This window comes from Leiobunum rupestre, chromosome 10 (genome assembly GCF_980474605.1).
Source record: "Leiobunum rupestre chromosome 10, qqLeiRupe1.1.hap1, whole genome shotgun sequence".
Classification (NCBI taxonomy): Eukaryota; Metazoa; Arthropoda; class Arachnida; order Opiliones; family Sclerosomatidae; genus Leiobunum; species Leiobunum rupestre.
This window is the reverse complement of record NC_143393.1, coordinates 44,198,246-44,215,137: the sequence shown is the minus strand read 5'-3', so window position 1 is coordinate 44,215,137 and position 16,892 is coordinate 44,198,246. Positions and strand designations below refer to the sequence as shown.

The window sequence follows — 16,892 nt, the reverse complement described above, 5'->3', positions numbered from 1 at the left end:
GGAGTTGATATAACGTTTAAAGAAATAATGAAATGCCAGTTATCAATCTCCCTGTATATAATGATCGTGGCTTCTAGGGAGTATGACTTGGCTGAACAGCTTTGTGATATTATCTAGGATTTCGCTCAGTTCATGTTCTGGAATAAAGTTTTAATAGAGGAATATTATAAGCCAATCCGGGTCTTCCAGTCTCAAGAGGGTGCCCAAAATACTCGGAGCTAGAAGAATGGGGAAATATTTTAAATAATGTAGTGAAGCGAAAAATTGTCGGAGAACGGTGAGGATATTTTTTCCAATAAAGAATACAGAAATAGCTTTTTATTTCCGCTGGGAACAGAAGCAAAGTCGTACAGCGAGAGAAGAGAATGCGTGTGCTTTACCAGCCAACCACTTCCTCCCTTTCTCCGCCATTTCATTTTTAATCAATGGAAATTATTTCTTTCGAGAATTGCCTCTCCTATTTAAACAGTCTGGGTAAAAATTAATTAAATTCGACAGGACAAAAAAGTGAATGACGACCGGGACTGTATAATTCCAAGAAATCTAAATATCTAGGTACTGGTAGAAGTCCCGGACTGCACTGGCTTCAGGGTGGTTCCAAGAACTCACGGAGGTGCTGCCAGCTAGGAGCAACAAACGCAACACCCCACACAAGGAGAACGCAACCCGTCAAAAGTCGTGGATTTTCTCGCGTACATTTTTCATTGGCTAGACGCTTTAGCGCCTGCTGCCGTCGGAAGGGGAAAATTACGAAATTGTCTTCCCCCCCGCCCGTAAAACGTTCAGCGTAAAGGTTCGTGACGCTCGTCCAATGAAATTCGTACACAACCCTTCGTTAGCGTGTTTAAAGGCTAGCTGCGTTCTCCTTGAGTTTGTTGCTCCTAGCTGCCAGAGTTTAAATTTAGCACGAAAGAAGTCGCAAATTATTCACAATTTTTTTGGTACGAAGTTTAGATATTTAAAAAAATTAGAACACGATTTCGCTACGAACTTTCTACCATATTATTGTAGCTTATTGTCAGATTTTTGGCCCAGTTGAAGTTTATTTCAATCATTTTTAAATATCATTTTCTTAGGCTATACCTGGTATAAGGACATTAAAAATTCGTTAGAGGACTTGAGGCTATGGTATTATCCTGGTTGATTATTGTAAAAACATTTGACAATCCCGAACATAATTAAACTAGGTTGTGGCGTATACTGTCCAAAATTGAGGTTCATTTTAAGGACGTTAAAAGAACAAACTTATTGAACATTTCAAGATCACATTTAAGCGATCTTAATATGCTTTTAAATAGTTGAAGTCATTTTAAAAAGTTTCAACCATGTGATGCGAAAATGTTCAAATGATCTTAAAATGTGACAGTTAAATGTGCTTAATATGTTCTAAAAATGTATGGTGCCCTTAATTTCCCGATTTAAGAACACTGAAAGTGATCCTATTCAGTGGCGCCGCCAGCAATAGGCACGAGTAGGCACGTGTCTACGTGGAAAACTAGAGGGGGCCCCAAATTTTCTGTAGCCGAAATAATAGAGAAATGGCTGAAAATTTTCAAACTTGTGACTATCAACTAATAGTTATTAGTCTTTAGTCACATAATAATTTACGTTGTCAATGGCGAAACAGACTATTATTAAAAAAATGCATTAGGTAAATAGGTAGAGTCATACTTATGTTTATTATGTTACTTATGGTTGAAGTAAATATATTAAAAATTGGTGGGCAATAGGGGGCCCCAAATTGTAGTGCCTACGTGGGAAAAAATCCTGGCGGCGCCACTGATCCTATTGATATTTTTCATAAGTGTGTTTGAAGCATGGACTTAGAGCTCGGCGAAACAGCTAAATTAACCACTAAAGTTTTGATTAACCATAAAAATTACGATTGACTGTTTATCCATGGATATTATCCACGGCTATATAGCAATTTAACATGTAAAATAATCGTTTTTTTTCGGATAATTTTCGCCGAGCTCTACATGGACTAAACACTAATCAGTGTTTAATCCATGTTTGAAGTGTTCTGAAACAGATGGCGTAGACAAAAGGGGAATCTGGGTGCCTGCCTCCACGGATAGATGGCGCTCTAATTAATCCTGCGGTCACTTTCATAACATTCAATTAAATAATAGGCCTTTCCATAAAATATTTCTACGTGCTTTCACTGGTTTTTTTTCTACGTCACCCACAACCAATTTCGCTAAAACTAAACAAAAATTTGGCTGTACTTTTTGCATTTTCCGGTTCGATTTCCCCAAACATTTTGAACGGAGCTCGGGTTAGCAGGGTTCGTGCAAAATTTCCGGAATTAAATTCCCTGACATTTCCAGGTTTTCCCTGACCAAATTTCAAAATTTTTCCTGACCATTTTTGTAGAATAAATGAATGGTAAAAGTTTTGAAAAATATTTCTTTCAAAAATTTATTTGTATGATTTTTGGGGACCATTTTCAAATTCCTTGACTTTTCCCTGACATTTTGGAATTCTTTTCAAATTCCTTGACTTTTCCCTGACCCTTTGGGAAACCTTTTAAAATTCCCTGACATTTCTCTGACCTTTTGGAAACATTTTCAAATTCCCTGACTTTTCCAGGTCGTGTAGGAACCCTGGTTAGGCATAGTTACTTCGAAGTTCAAACTGATTTTAATTTATTTTCGATACTAATTAAATGAATTATTATTGCAATACTCATATCAACTCTGTGAAAGTATTGTTAATGCTTAGATATTTACTAGCTAGTTCAAAATCATCGGAACCCTGCAAAAATTTTCGTTCTTTTAGATATTTAAATCATCTCCTTTTATGACTAGTTAAGTAAATAAAATACTTTTATACTTTAAACATTTGATCTAACAAATTTATTAATATCACTTGGATTAATTTTAATCCGCCGTGTTTTCTAAATACTTACACTCGGTAGCAGACGACATACCGAACTCAATAGTCGAGCGAGGGTAAAAACCATTGAGTTGAGAATAATATAGAGCCCCAGACCGGATTTTCTCCATAAGCTTTAAGCTTAGCATTAGTGGAAACTTGGATTAACAATAGTAGTTTTATTAATCCAAGGTGGCAACGGGACTGAAAATCAAGGAACTTTATCATTACCTTCTACAATGCATTCTCGCCTCGCGCCAGACTGCGCGCGCGTGCAAGTCCACGAGACCTTAATGTTCTGTCAAAGGCTGTTTAATATTGTCAACAGAAGGCGCCAGGCGTACTTTTATAAAGTTCCTTGAATTTCAGTCCCGTTACGACTAAAGCCTATGGAGAAAACCAGTCTGGAGCTCTATATAATTCTCAACTCAATGGTAAAAACAAGGAGTATACATTGAGTTGGGAATATTAATCTAGAGATCCAATCAAATCTGCTCCCCGCGAAATAAGTTTTTGAAAATTACGAATGGGCCGTCTCCTCTAAAATGACGAGAAAAGGTTATCATAAGACCCGTGGCGCCATCCATTATTTTTGAAAAAAAATCTTTTTGCCGGAAAAAGCGTCTTATATGAACGAACCATTGAGAGATAGACGGTGCCACGGGTAGAATGATAACGTTTTCTCGTCATTTGGGAGCAGACGACAGTATTCTTATTTTTAAAAACTTTGTTTCGCGAAATACTGAAATCCGACGTTTTGATTGGACCTCTAGATTAATATTCCCAACTCAATGGGAGTATAATATATAGCGTATTAACGTTGATCTAAATCATACTGGCAAAAACAGTTTTCCTTATCTTATCGTAACAAACATTTTATGGAAACATGTTTTTTTTTAATCCATGATGGAAAGGTCTATTGAGTAAACTCTTTAAAACGCGGTATTTTAACACCTTTTTACGATAAACGAGCCGTTTAATATTTGGAATTTTGAGTGTTGCCTTCCGTATTGCAGAAGGCCTGCAGTGCTGTCAAATGTCTCGCAGCCCGGACTGCCTGGAAGCCTGTTCGAGTCTCTTCTACAACGACTCGGTGCCCTTGACGGTGGAGAGGAAACGGGGCGTTTATCTCCATTGCGACGCGGGAAACCAGGACGTCATCGGCTGCCTGCAGAACATGACCGAATGGAAGCAAAGCACCCCCGAAATACCCGCTCAAAGTCAGTATTCTCCTTCTTGGCGCGCAATCTCTCGCTTCAAGAGATAAGGCGAAATAAAGACGCATTCGTCATAAGCGCGACCGTGTCTTTCAGATTTACATTGCTGTGATAAATCAAGCGGACAGAAATGTCGCTTGGCTTGCAAGGTAATCCTCAAGTCAGCCATGGCCGGCGAAGACATCGTCTCCAGTCTGGAGAACAGTGGTTGCGGGAAACCCACCCAACACGTCAGTCTCTCTTTCTTTCAATATTTGGGGAAAACGCGCGCTTGGAATAGATCTAGAACCATAAATGCGAACGGGGCGTCCCCTTGGATCAGTTTACAGCTGGCACTTCAAAAGGGAATAAATTATCACAACATGAAAAAGTCTCTAAAATTCTTCTCTGAAATTATAAAAACCCGGCAAATATGTAAAATTGTTAAAATCACAAATTTAAAAAATTATCAGTTTCAAAAATTTGGTTCGGTTCGTAATCTAGGGTGTTTAAAGGGTCACATCGGCGTTTCAATTTTACGACTACTTTTACTAGGGCTTAGGCCCTCTAGAAGGAGAGGGAAATCCCTGGGGACCGACGAATAAAGGCCCAAAAACCTCCTTTTAGGGGCCCAGTACAGCCCACCGTCTTGCCCTTGGAAATTTCAGTTAAAAGGGCCCACGACGACATAGTTGGCCTCGGGGCCTGACATTTCTTTGCACGGTCCTGCATTTGACAGAAAAAATCCCACAATATGATTTTCAGAATCTGCTTGAATAGACTCTTCAATAAAACATCTTCAAGAAAATCGCCAAGACGTAATATTTCCGAGAGCCAGGACCTGCAAGTCACTGTTTATCTAGCGCTTGTTAAAATAACGGAAACTTTTAATCTGTACGGTGCGCAACAAGTGTTTCCTTTTCACCAGGTAGCTCTTTTTGACGTATTAATTCAAGGCATTCTATTTTCAGGTCAAAAGTTCCCATAATATATAACAGCACTGTATAAACAGTAACTTAATTTGCTGGCACTCGTAAATATTACTTCTGGTTGATTTCCTTGAAGGATGTTTTATTTAAGCGCCTATTCCATATGTAACATCATTTATCATAAGTATGCCTCTGTATAACAATTCCTTAAAAAACTTTTCAACGAGACATTGTTTCAAACGGAACACACAAAACGTAGACCCAAAAATCTAAAATTCATTTGATCCTTGCTCTATTAAAAGCGTTACCATGGAAACGAAATCACATAATCGCGAGGCACGAGTTCAACCATTGTCAATGCTAGAACCGCGCGAGGAAGTCAGCGCGTATTCAAAATCCACTTCGCTAACTTCCATTAAATTTAACAACTATGAAGTTGATGACGCGATTTTCGTTACGAAGTGGTAAGTGACGTACAGGGTTCGTACAAAATTTCCGGAATTAAATTCCCTGACATTTCCAGGTTTTCCCTGACCAAATTTCAAAATTTTCCCTGACCATTTTTGTAGAATAAATGAATGGTTTGAGATAAAAGTTTTGAAAAAGATTTCTTTCAAAAATTTATTTGTATGATTTTTTGGGGTCATTTTAAAATCCCCTTACTTTTGTGGACCATTTTCAAATATTTTGACTTTTCCCTGACCTTTGGGAAACATTTTCAAATTGACGGCTTTTAAAATTCATTTTGCGCGTGAAAATACCTCTACATGTTATGGTCAAAAAAGCACGCAAAGAAGGCTGTGTGCCCAAGACATGTACCTGTAGTGTCACGCGCTAAACGTCATTTCAAAATCCGTCCATTGCCTGACATTTCCAGGTCGTGTACGAACCCTGGACGTAACTTACGTCATATCCCGGAAACAAGGGTTTAACTAATGAAAATTATTTTACGGCATACTAACGATTGATTATGTTACATATGCCAATACGCGAGACGCGGGAAGTACCGCGTCCTACAAGAAATTGGTCAGGACCCCCGTATTCTTCAAAGCCTAGGTTTTCTTCTGCCAGTCACTCTTTAAATTTACTTTCCTTCCAAACAAATACCCTGGTGGTAGGCCAACGTGTTCCGCTGTCGGCCTACCACCAGGGTATTAGTTTGACGGGAAGTAAACTTAAAGGGTGACAAGAAAACCTAGGCCTTTTATAGAGGTCGGGGACGGTTAATCATTATCCATGTGTAAATTATTTTTTTCGGGAAAAAAATGTACATAAAGAAATTTACCGGTTAATATTTCGGAAAATAATTAAAAAACATGTATTATTCGTAAAATTTGAGCTTTTTATCGAAAAAAACGTCGTTTTTCCGATTAATTTTACAAATTTATAAAAAAATTAATCGGATAATACAGAAATATAAATTACTTGATCAAAACGTTTTACGAATAATTTTGAGAGCTTTATCTATTGAATAAAAGTTAACCATCCCCGACCTCTAGGCCTTTAAGATAAAATTTCCGGCAACTCTTGACCTTAAGACTTTTCGGGAACGAAATAGATTTAAAACTTATATCGAATGTCCTCCGGACAACTGCCTAGCGAATAAAAGAAAGCAAAATGCATTATACAGAAAAGGCACAACAAATTAAAATAATTTATTTCTTCGGAGCTTTGGCCGATTTGAAAAGGAACGGCGATAAATATAAAGACGAATCTTAAACGAAGGCCCTATTTGGGCCCGTTGTACTTATAGAAAAGCGAGAGAGAAGGGCCGGATGGGCCCATTAGGATAAAAAGTTCTTTCTACTTTGGCGCGCCGCCGGTAACGATAAATAAATCCGCACGAAGAGTCCTTGAATGGCCTTGCCCATTTCGAGCTGAACAACAAGCCGTTCCAAGCGAAGCCGGAGGGATAAATCGATTTCGAGGCGATTGAAAGGCTTGACTCTATTGTTAGACGAGTAAAAAGGGCGCTGATAACGAGGTGAACGCGCTACCTATAGAGATCACCGTAAAATGGTCCGTTTCTTCAGGACGAGATGTGGCAGTGTTTCCTGTTGTCGACGGTGGTGGACTGGAAGAGTTCTTCGAGCGGGACGGGCAACGTCCCTTACGCCAGGAGCGACCCGCAACACACCGAGTTGGATTTCCTGGGCATGGACAGCGGAAAATTGCAATGTTGCTTCAGAGCCAAAAGCCCGTTGTGTTTAAACCTTTGCGTTCAGGTTAGTTTCATCCTCTTTCTATTCGTCGTACGCGCCGCGTGTTTATTCCCTTCGTCCATTTTATCATCTTTAACCTTTACGTTTTTTCACCCTTTTACCCCGAACTAATCTTCGACGTAAGTTATGAATTCGGTATGTAGTTGTGGTAGTGCGGATTTCCACAGATTGCGTTCTCAAATATATAGGAGCTGTCGCGGTTAAATCCCCAAAACGTAGGAGATTCGTAGGATCAAAAATATAACTTTATAGGAGATTTTCCCCGTTACGCCCAATTTTTTTTAAATCCATTCACAGTTCATAAATCACTCGTGTTAAACTGGCATATTTCTCTCATTCTGATAGAGGTCGGGGACGGTTAATCATGCATTATCCATGTTTAAATTGATTTTTTTCGGGGGGAAAATTTAAACAAAGAAATTTACCGGTTAATTTTTCGGAAAATAATTAAAAAACATGTATTATTCGTAAAATTTTAGCTTTTTATCGAAAAAAACGTCGTTTTTCCGATAAATTTTACAAATTTATCAAACAATTAATCGGATAATACAGAAATATAAATTACTCGATCAAAACGTTTTACGAATAATTTTGAGAGCTTTATCTATTGAATAAAAGTTAACCATCCCCGACCTCTACATTATGATACTAGGTGGTTTCTTTTCGCCTGTTCTCGGACTAAAAGTGTACTCTTTTTACCCCAAAACGTTTTATTCGCCTGTTCCGGGGATGAGAATTACTCCGCCCCATAAACTATTCGCTTGTGCCGGAGTATTAGGGCTACTCTTTGTACTCCTTCTGGAAAGGAGGTGTAAGGGAGTAAATCGGATTTGGTCGTCTGCTAACCAGAATTTATCCGCTGAAAAGGCCACAGGCAGCCATACTCCGACTCAAACTATTCGCCACCACAGAATCGGAGTAAAATGACGTCATAGCCTTACTCTTCTTACCCGACTCCGAAATCCCGGAACAAGCGAAAAGAAACCACCAAATGTATCTTTCTCCTAATCAATCAGATCAAACGTATGTTTGATAGCTCATCAATTCTCTAGCTCAATTTTCGAAGAAAACCGTTCAATTTGAAATTGGCTACGCCTAAGGCTCAATAGAAAAATAAAAGATTATTTTCGTCAAATAAACTTAATGACAATTGAAAATATCGTAAACTGTGAATAAATTTGTCTATTTCAGCAACAAAATCAAATATAGAATAAGTTAATGCTCTAAAAGTGAGACGTACAATTCCCCCGAAAAATATCAACTGATCCACGTTTCAGTGGCGTAGCGAGGGGCCCGCAGAGCCCCAAAATCTGAAGCTACGCCACTGCCCCATATCCCATTAGTTTTACTAAAACTGACGTGGATGTAAAAGAGAATATTTTAAAACTAGGGCTGTGCGAGTACTCGAACGTCATCGAGTACTTGGCATTTATGAGGTCGACTACTCGAACTCGACCTCGAATAAGTAATTGGAGAATACTCGTTGATTACCGAGTACCAAAAAATTGCATATTCGGGTACCCGATTACTCAAATTAGCTGCTCACTAAACTCGTCGAGTATTTCGTTTTTTCTATCCTCGTTGCTTCAAAGTTCAAAGAGGGGATTTTACCCCTTTTTGATAAACGGTACCTACAAAGTTGTGGAAACTGTGGTTCAGTTATATTAATATTTTTCAGCATTAAATAACTTAATACTCCTTTTAAATTTAATTTCGAAATTTTTTTAATAAAACCAGCTCCTAATCAAGTTCTCGTTAACCCGACTCGTTAAAAATATTACTCGAGGTGTTTTTTTTAGTTACTCGACTCGAATAAGAGAAAGTTACCCCTTAATCAAGTACTCGATTACTCGACACGACTTCAATATTACTCGACTCGAATACTCGATTAAAAAAAATTGATACTCGAAACCCGACTCGATTAGAGGTCGGGGATGGTTAACTTTTATTCAATAGATAAAGCTCTCAAAATTATTCGTAAAACGTTTTGATCGAGTAATTTATATTTCTGTATTATCCGATTAATTTTTTGATAAATTTGTAAAATTTATCGGAAAAACGACGTTTTTTTCGATAAAAAGCTAAAATTTTACGAATAATACATGTTTTTTAATAATTTTCCGAAATATTAACCGGTAAATTTCTTTGTTTATATTTTTTCCCGAAAAAAATCAATTTAAACATGGATAATGATTAACCGTCCCCGACCTCTAGACTCGATTGCCTAAAACCACTACTCGCACAGCCCTTAAAACCTCGTTTTTAAAAGTTTGATCATACTGTAAACGCGAGAAACGCGCTTATATCCGTAGGGTCATCTTGTTTATTATTTTTCCATTTCTTCTTAAGCACGTCCGCTTTTTGGGCGGCTCAAAAAAGGCCATTTGCGGGCGTCGAAAGGAGAAGCCAACATTCCCAACGGCGCGGCGAGCTTTTTATTCTCTATTTTAAATTCGGCATATATTATTTCTATTTTACTAAGCTGTGTAGCGGGCGCTTTAATTAGAAAATGGCGCTAACCAAATAAATCTCTCCAAGCAGAAAACTGACTTCAAAAACAAACATTTTCCGCTTCCCAACGGCAAAATAGTTTTTTTTTATTTTCATTTTCATTATTCCAACTTTTGTTGGGAAAAATAAAGCAAAAATAAGAAAAGGCTAAAACCGGTATTCTTTATTCGCCGTAGTTTGTTTGCGTGATAAAACGAAAAAAAACTGTCGAGATTAAGCAGATACCTTTCGAGGTCCCCCTCGATATGAACTGCGAAATATCAAATCCCTTCACGCCAATAGAATTAATATTTTATAATACCAAGTTATTTTTATTAAATCAAACCTGATAATACCATAAGTCTATAATATTTTAACATAAGTATGTATATTTCCCAAATATTTCCAAACAACTCGAGACATACCGTGATATTATCATAAGTCTATAATATTTTAACATATGTGTATTTCCCAAATCAAATATTTCCAAACAACTCGCGAGATACTGTGATATTATCATAAGTCTATAATATTTTAACATAAGTATGTATATTTCCCAAATATTTCCAAACAACTCGCGAGGTAAACTGATATTATCATAAGTCTATAATAATTACCATTAGAATATCTTTTTGGTAAATATTTAACTTAGGAGCAATTAACAGACTGACGTCATCACAGGACTATATATAATATTCCTCTAGGCCAGCGGTTACCAATTCTTTTGCTATGGAACCCTAAATTATGCACCTAATTCAGGTGGACCCCCAAATATTTTTTTTTACTTATCTTAAAAGACTCTTGACGCAAACAAAGATGGCCGCGCTGCGAATTCACGGAACCCCTGTGACCCTTCAACGGAACCACAGATAAATTAACTGACAAATTTTCTATTAATCGTAAATATTTTGGTTAACTGTTTATTTATGGATATTATCCATGGATAAACAACGATTAAACATGCAAACAATAATTTATATTTTCGGATAATTGTAGGTTATGGATAAAAATAAAATAAGTGGTTAATTTTTATCCAAACGCCGAACTCTATGCTTATGAAAAAAATTGTATACTTTTGTTAATCCTTACAAATATATTATCCGTTCAAAAGAATCGAATAAGACTATATCTACCACCTACAAAACGACCATTCCTAAGAAGGAGTTGGCATTACGATAGGTTTCGGGAGTGAGACGGTTGAAACACTTCTACAGGCGCCTATAGTGAGGTTTTAGAGCAGATTTCCGCGACTCTCTTCGGGCCTATTGCGGGGGCGTCTGACTCAATTTTATTTGACGAAGATCGGAAGAGATAAAAAATATCTATTCGCCGGCAGCTTTTGCTAAAATAGAAAAACGAGATTGTTTTTGGTCTATTTTTTCGGGGTCTCCGGACGAAAACGTCTCCCACTTTTCAAGCGTTCTGGCGGTCCTGCTTTATATCTCCCAGGAACTCTTCGGGGCACCAATAAAATGTTATTATGGGAAAACAAATTTCGTTTCATCCCAAAAATAGTTCAAAATATAGCGTCTCCCATTCGGCGAACCATTCTTCTATTATTTATTGAATGAATACGGAATAAAATATCTCCATGTTTCTTTCTATACAATGTAAATAAAACATTAATACAATATTGTATTAATGTTTTATTTTCAAAGATGGAATGAAATTGGGAAAATATTCTCTTCATCTCAAGGGACTAAACATTTAGGAAATCTGGTGTAAAAGTAGCGGGGAATTGAAATAATTATTTCCGGGTATCTAGAAATTAGTATGGGAAATTTGAGGAATAGGGAGATAAAATAGAAATTTCTGGATGTCCCAAGAAATATTGTAAATATTGGCAAATATTTTAAATATTTGAAATATCGAAAATATTGGAAATAACAGAAATGTGACTAGAGGTTTAATGAGAAATATCCGAACTCTTGAGATAGATTATAAAATGTCTCAGGTAATATAGGAAATATCTGGAGAAATCTCAAGAAATGTGGAAAATACTGGTAAATATCGGGAATAGTGAGAAATATCTGGATTATTGAGATATATCTGAAATGTTGAGAAATATCGTAAATATTGAGAAATTACAAAAATTTTTAGATATATCTTATATTATTTCTGTTTTAGGTATAGAGCCGAATGAGGACTTCGATGAAAGAATACTCTAACGGAAATACAATGCAGTGAAAATTAATGCCCTACCACAATTTGGAAATAGCCAAACCTCTCCAAAACAGTGGCGTAGCTGATGGTCCGCAGGGCCCACGCCGCAGGGGGGGCGAGCTTTGGGGGCCCTACTCATCATAAAAAATTGAAAAGGGGGGCCCCATCGTGACTTTTGCGGGGGGCCTCTGAGTTCTCAGCTACGCCACTGCTCCAAAATGACGTCATGACAAATAAATATAATTAGTCGTGTATACGCTTGTTTGAAGCGTCATAATATTCGGAAACCAAATCTGGTTTCATTTTTCAAACCGGATTTGTGGTTGTAAAGTTATTGAAGAAATAGTGATGACGGAAAACATGAAAATTAACCCTTATTTAATTTTTAAGTGAAACAAAGCCCGTAAAAATTAAATTAGGGTTCATTTTCAAATTATATTTATTTTTCATGACGTCATTTTGGAGGGGTTTGGCTATTTCTGGCTTTCGTGCCCTAATTGTGGTAGGGCATTGTATTTCCGTGAGAGTATTCTTTCATAGAAGCCCTCATTCGGCTATCTACTTAAAACAGAAATAAAATGGCCAAGAGAAAACGGCCAGAAACCTTTGATCGGAACTGTACATTTTTGTTTAAAGTGGCTCCATCTCTCTATATTGGGTTAATGTTTTATTTTCAAGAAAATTAAATTAATATTTTGCAGACATTCACAAACTCTTTGAGTTTAGCGTGGAGTGATTTTGATAAATCCTGCCAATACAACTTCGTCGAATCATCCATGTTGCAATGTTTGGCAGAAGGTAGGTTTATTCGACTGTAGATATAGGTGGTAACATAAGTTAATGATGCTTCTAAGTAGACAAATAAGCTCTTTCCTGGTGGAATCTTTGTCCAGAAAATGTGATGTCAGATCTTGTCTCTCCGATTCCCGCGAAAATGAAAGATTTGAAAAATATAACGGACCCAGCGCCGCTGTGCGGTCGAGAATGAAACTATATTGGGCTGAGAGAAATAAACCTATAGCAAAAAAACGTTCTTTTGCCTCTGTGGGGGGAACGAATTTTCTAAGGGAATACCGAAATTTATCTCTTTTGCGGAAGTTCAAGCTAGCCTTGCACCAAATGGGATTAAAGAAACGTCAGCTTCGGCAGTTCCAAGTGTATGTTAAGGCTACTTTGATACGCAGTACGGAGAGACATAGGTCGATTTGGACAAGCATATCCACCATAGGCAGCATAGCCATTTGTCTACTTAGAGGTATCATTAACTTATGGTGGTAAATAAAATAGCCGCGTTAGTTTATGGTTTATTTTGTTTTTCGCAAGTCGACGAGCCTTGTCGGTTGGGTTGCAACGGCTTGTCCTTCTGCTCGACCTTCAACGGGCGGCCCCTGGAGTACTTCCGGGGCTGCACGGAAGAAGCGGACCAGGCGGCCAGGCACGACTTGAATCTGTGGCAGAAGGAGGGCGTTTTGCGGCTGCCCATGTTGGACATCCCGGTCCTCAACCTGTCGTCGTGCCATCCGGAAACCTGGAAGGTGATCGCTTGCCTGCTGTACGTCAAACCATGCCGGCAAAGAGTTCACATCAACCAAATTTGTAAGTGAGTATCTCCGTTCTTCATTACGATAATAGAATCATTTTGTTCCACCTGATCCCCGTCGAACACAAAATAATAGAAACAGTGGCGTAGCCAAGGGGCACAGAGGGAAAGTCACCACCCCCCGAAATTAATGGTTATAGGGACGAACGTTTTTATTAGCTTCTTAAGGTTCCTAAGAATACGGGGCCAAATGATAAGACTTTGGTACCACTCTCGCACATTTCAACGCAAAACTTCGTCTGCTATCGGGAAGCAGACGAACTTTCGCTTGAAGGGTGGGGTGTAGAATCTCCAAAATCCCATATTCTTATAACGCTTTCCATTTGATTGCTCGAGATTCACTCCGAATCTGTCTCTGACGTCATAGATCTCGCCCCACCTGACTAGAGTAAAACCGCAAATGGAACATTGCATAAACATATTACCACGCTTTGTTGTTTTGCGTCTGCTAGTAATTTGAATTTTCGCGTCTTGGTCTGTCATTTTGCCATAAAATATCTTAAAGGAACACGTAATAATTTTCTCCGATCTCGATCTCAATCCGTTGATTTGTCGAAATCGGCAGATCGGTTTTGGGCGATCTCGAAGCACCTGAGAGCGGGAAATGGAACACGCGAAAATTGATCGGAGCAGATTCGAACACGCAAATGGAACATAAAATGTTCATCAGAGCGATCTCGAGAACAGTCAAATGGAAAAACCTATTAGATGCCACAATTCGTTATTGATTTTAACAAACACAAGGAGAACGCAGCTAGCTTTTAAACACTCTAACGCAGTGTTGTGTACAAATTTCATTAGACGAGCCTTTACGCTGAACGTTTAACGGGCGGGGGGGAAGACAATTTCCGAATTTTCCCCTTCCGACGGCAGCAGGCGCTAAAGCGTCTAAATGTACACTAGAAAATGCACGACTTTTGACGTGTTGCGTTCTCCTTGTGTGGGGTGATCTGTGTGTTGATCCTAGGTTTTAGTCAGTCGCGTACTTCTCCGAACCAAAATTCTGGCAACGCCACTGGATGAAAGACTGGTTCACTATAGGTCGTTTTCCACTAACCATGCAACTAGCTGTGGCGCGTTTGGGTAACTTTAGGCCCTGTGCTAGGAGACCCGTGAAAGCCCCAAATAAGGGCACTTAAGGTGAAGGGCCTGGCACGCGTTATTAAATGTGGCACTGCCAACCAGGTTAGCCGAGCACCGTTTATCTTCGCTGACAATTGACATTTCATCCGAGTTGGTGGTGGAAAACGTCCCTGATAATTTACGAGAAAAATGCGTTGACATATGCCTCCTTCCTTGAAGAACGGACTGCGTCCATCTGCTCTCTCGCTGCACGGACACGAAGCGCCTGTCCGAGGAGTACACGCCTGAGAAGCTGTGCGAGCTGCTCTCGCCGCCAGGGAGCGATTTTTCATGCATACCCATCTCCGATTTCCTAAGTAAACGTCGCCTTCCCTCTTGAACGATATCCTGCGACTCAGGCCGCTCTTTTAAACTCCCGCAGGCACGAGTGTCACTTCGGCGTCGTTGCGAACCGGGATCAGCGTCTCATGTCCGTCGGGTTCGTGCTCTCATCACGAGATATGCCTGATCAACCGGGACTGCAATTCCAGTCTAGCCGTCAGGAGACTTTGCTCAACCCACACGTGCGTCGCCGGTAAGTCATTTTCCTCTTGATACGTTTCCGACTAATTTATATAATGGCTTGGTCTAAACCGAGAGGGGGTCTGGCGCTTTATTATCGGAATTTCGCGAAAGACAAACACGCTGTCCTCTTTTATATATAAGACGCGTCGCATCTCCTCACTCTTAATCTTCGGGACGTGAGGCTTCCATGGTTACTAAGTGAAAATCCATTTTTAAAAGAAAGCTATACGTTCGCGTATCCCTCCACTTCGAAACTGGACCTCCCCTGGGATCGTACGGGAAATGGCTGACCCGTACTCCTAAAAAATAACGCCTTCTCTATCGCAAATGGGTCTTATCCATTTCCGGTTAGATTGAAAAAGTTACCTTCGAAACGGAAAAATAAACTCGGTCAATTCGCATTAATTTAGGTCAATTGAAAACGTGAAAATGGCATTGCCTTCGAAACGGAAAAATAAACTCGATCAATTCGCATTAATTTAGATCAATTGAAAACGTGAAAATGGCATTGCCTTCGAAACGGAAAAATAAACTCGATCAATTCGCATTAATTTAGGTCAATTGAAAACGTGAAAATGGCATTGCCTTCGAAACGGAAAAATAAACTCGATCAATTCGCATTAATTTAGGTCAATTGAAAACGTGAAAATGGCATTGCCTTCGAAACGGAAAAATAAACTCGGTCAATTCGCATTAATTTAGGTCAATTGAAAACGTGAAAATGGCATTGCCTTCGAAACGGAAAAATAAACTCGATCAATTCGCATTAATTTAGGTCAATTGAAAACGTGAAAATGGCATTGCCTTCGAAACGGAAAAATAAACTCGATCAATTCGCATTAATTTAGGTCAATTGAAAACGTGAAAATGGCATTGCCTTCGAAACGGAAAAATAAACTCGATCAATTCGCATTAATTTAGGTCAATTGAAAACGTGAAAATGGCATTGCCTTCGAAACGGAAAAATAAACTCGATCAATTCGCATTAATTTAGGTCAATTGAAAACGTGAAAATGGCATTGCCTTCGAAACGGAAAAATAAACTCGGTCAATTCGCATTAATTTAGGTCAATTGAAAACGTGAAAATGGCATTGCCTTCGAAACGGAAAAATAAACTCGATCAATTCGCATTAATTTAGGTCAATTGAAAACGTGAAAATGGCATTGCCTTCGAAACGGAAAAATAAACTCGATCAATTCGCATTAATTTAGGTCAATTGAAAACGTGAAAATGGCATTGCCTTCGAAACGGAAAAATAAACTCGATCAATTCGCATTAATTTAGGTCAATTGAAAACGTGAAAATGGCATTGCCTTCGAAACGGAAAAATAAACTCGGTCAATTCGCATTAATTTAGGTCAATTGAAAACGTGAAAATGGCATTGCCTTCGAAACGGAAAAATAAACTCGATCAATTCGCATTAATTTAGGTCAATTGAAAACGTGAAAATGGCATTGCCTTCGAAACGGAAAAATAAACTCGATCAATTCGCATTAATTTAGGTCAATTGAAAACGTGAAAATGGCATTGCCTTCGAAACGGAAAAATAAACTCGATCAATTCGCATTAATTTAGGTCAATTGAAAACGTGAAAATGGCATTGCCTTCGAAACGGAAAAATAAACTCGATCAATTCGCATTAATTTAGGTCAATTGAAAACGTGAAAATGGCATTGCCTTCGAAACGGAAAAATAAACTCGATCAATTCGCATTAATTTAGGTCAATTGAAAACGTGAAAATGGCATTGCCTTCGAAACGGAAAA

The 16,892-nt window shown here is 38.6% G+C and overlaps 1 protein-coding gene across 1 annotated transcript in view; it reads left to right on the top strand.

Annotated features, from left to right (window-relative positions):
* Positions 1–16,892, top strand: part of Reck (Reversion-inducing-cysteine-rich protein with kazal motifs) — a 95,100-nt gene that overhangs the window by 46,835 nt on the left and 31,373 nt on the right. Inside the window, exons 4-10 of the mRNA XM_090160796.1 lie at positions 3,894–4,097; positions 4,191–4,324; positions 7,036–7,227; positions 12,579–12,675; positions 13,201–13,477; positions 14,780–14,916; positions 14,982–15,134. Of these exons, the coding sequence (XP_090016922.1) occupies positions 3,894–4,097; positions 4,191–4,324; positions 7,036–7,227; positions 12,579–12,675; positions 13,201–13,477; positions 14,780–14,916; positions 14,982–15,134 (1,194 nt within the window). The remainder of the gene's footprint in view (positions 1–3,893; positions 4,098–4,190; positions 4,325–7,035; positions 7,228–12,578; positions 12,676–13,200; positions 13,478–14,779; positions 14,917–14,981; positions 15,135–16,892) is intronic.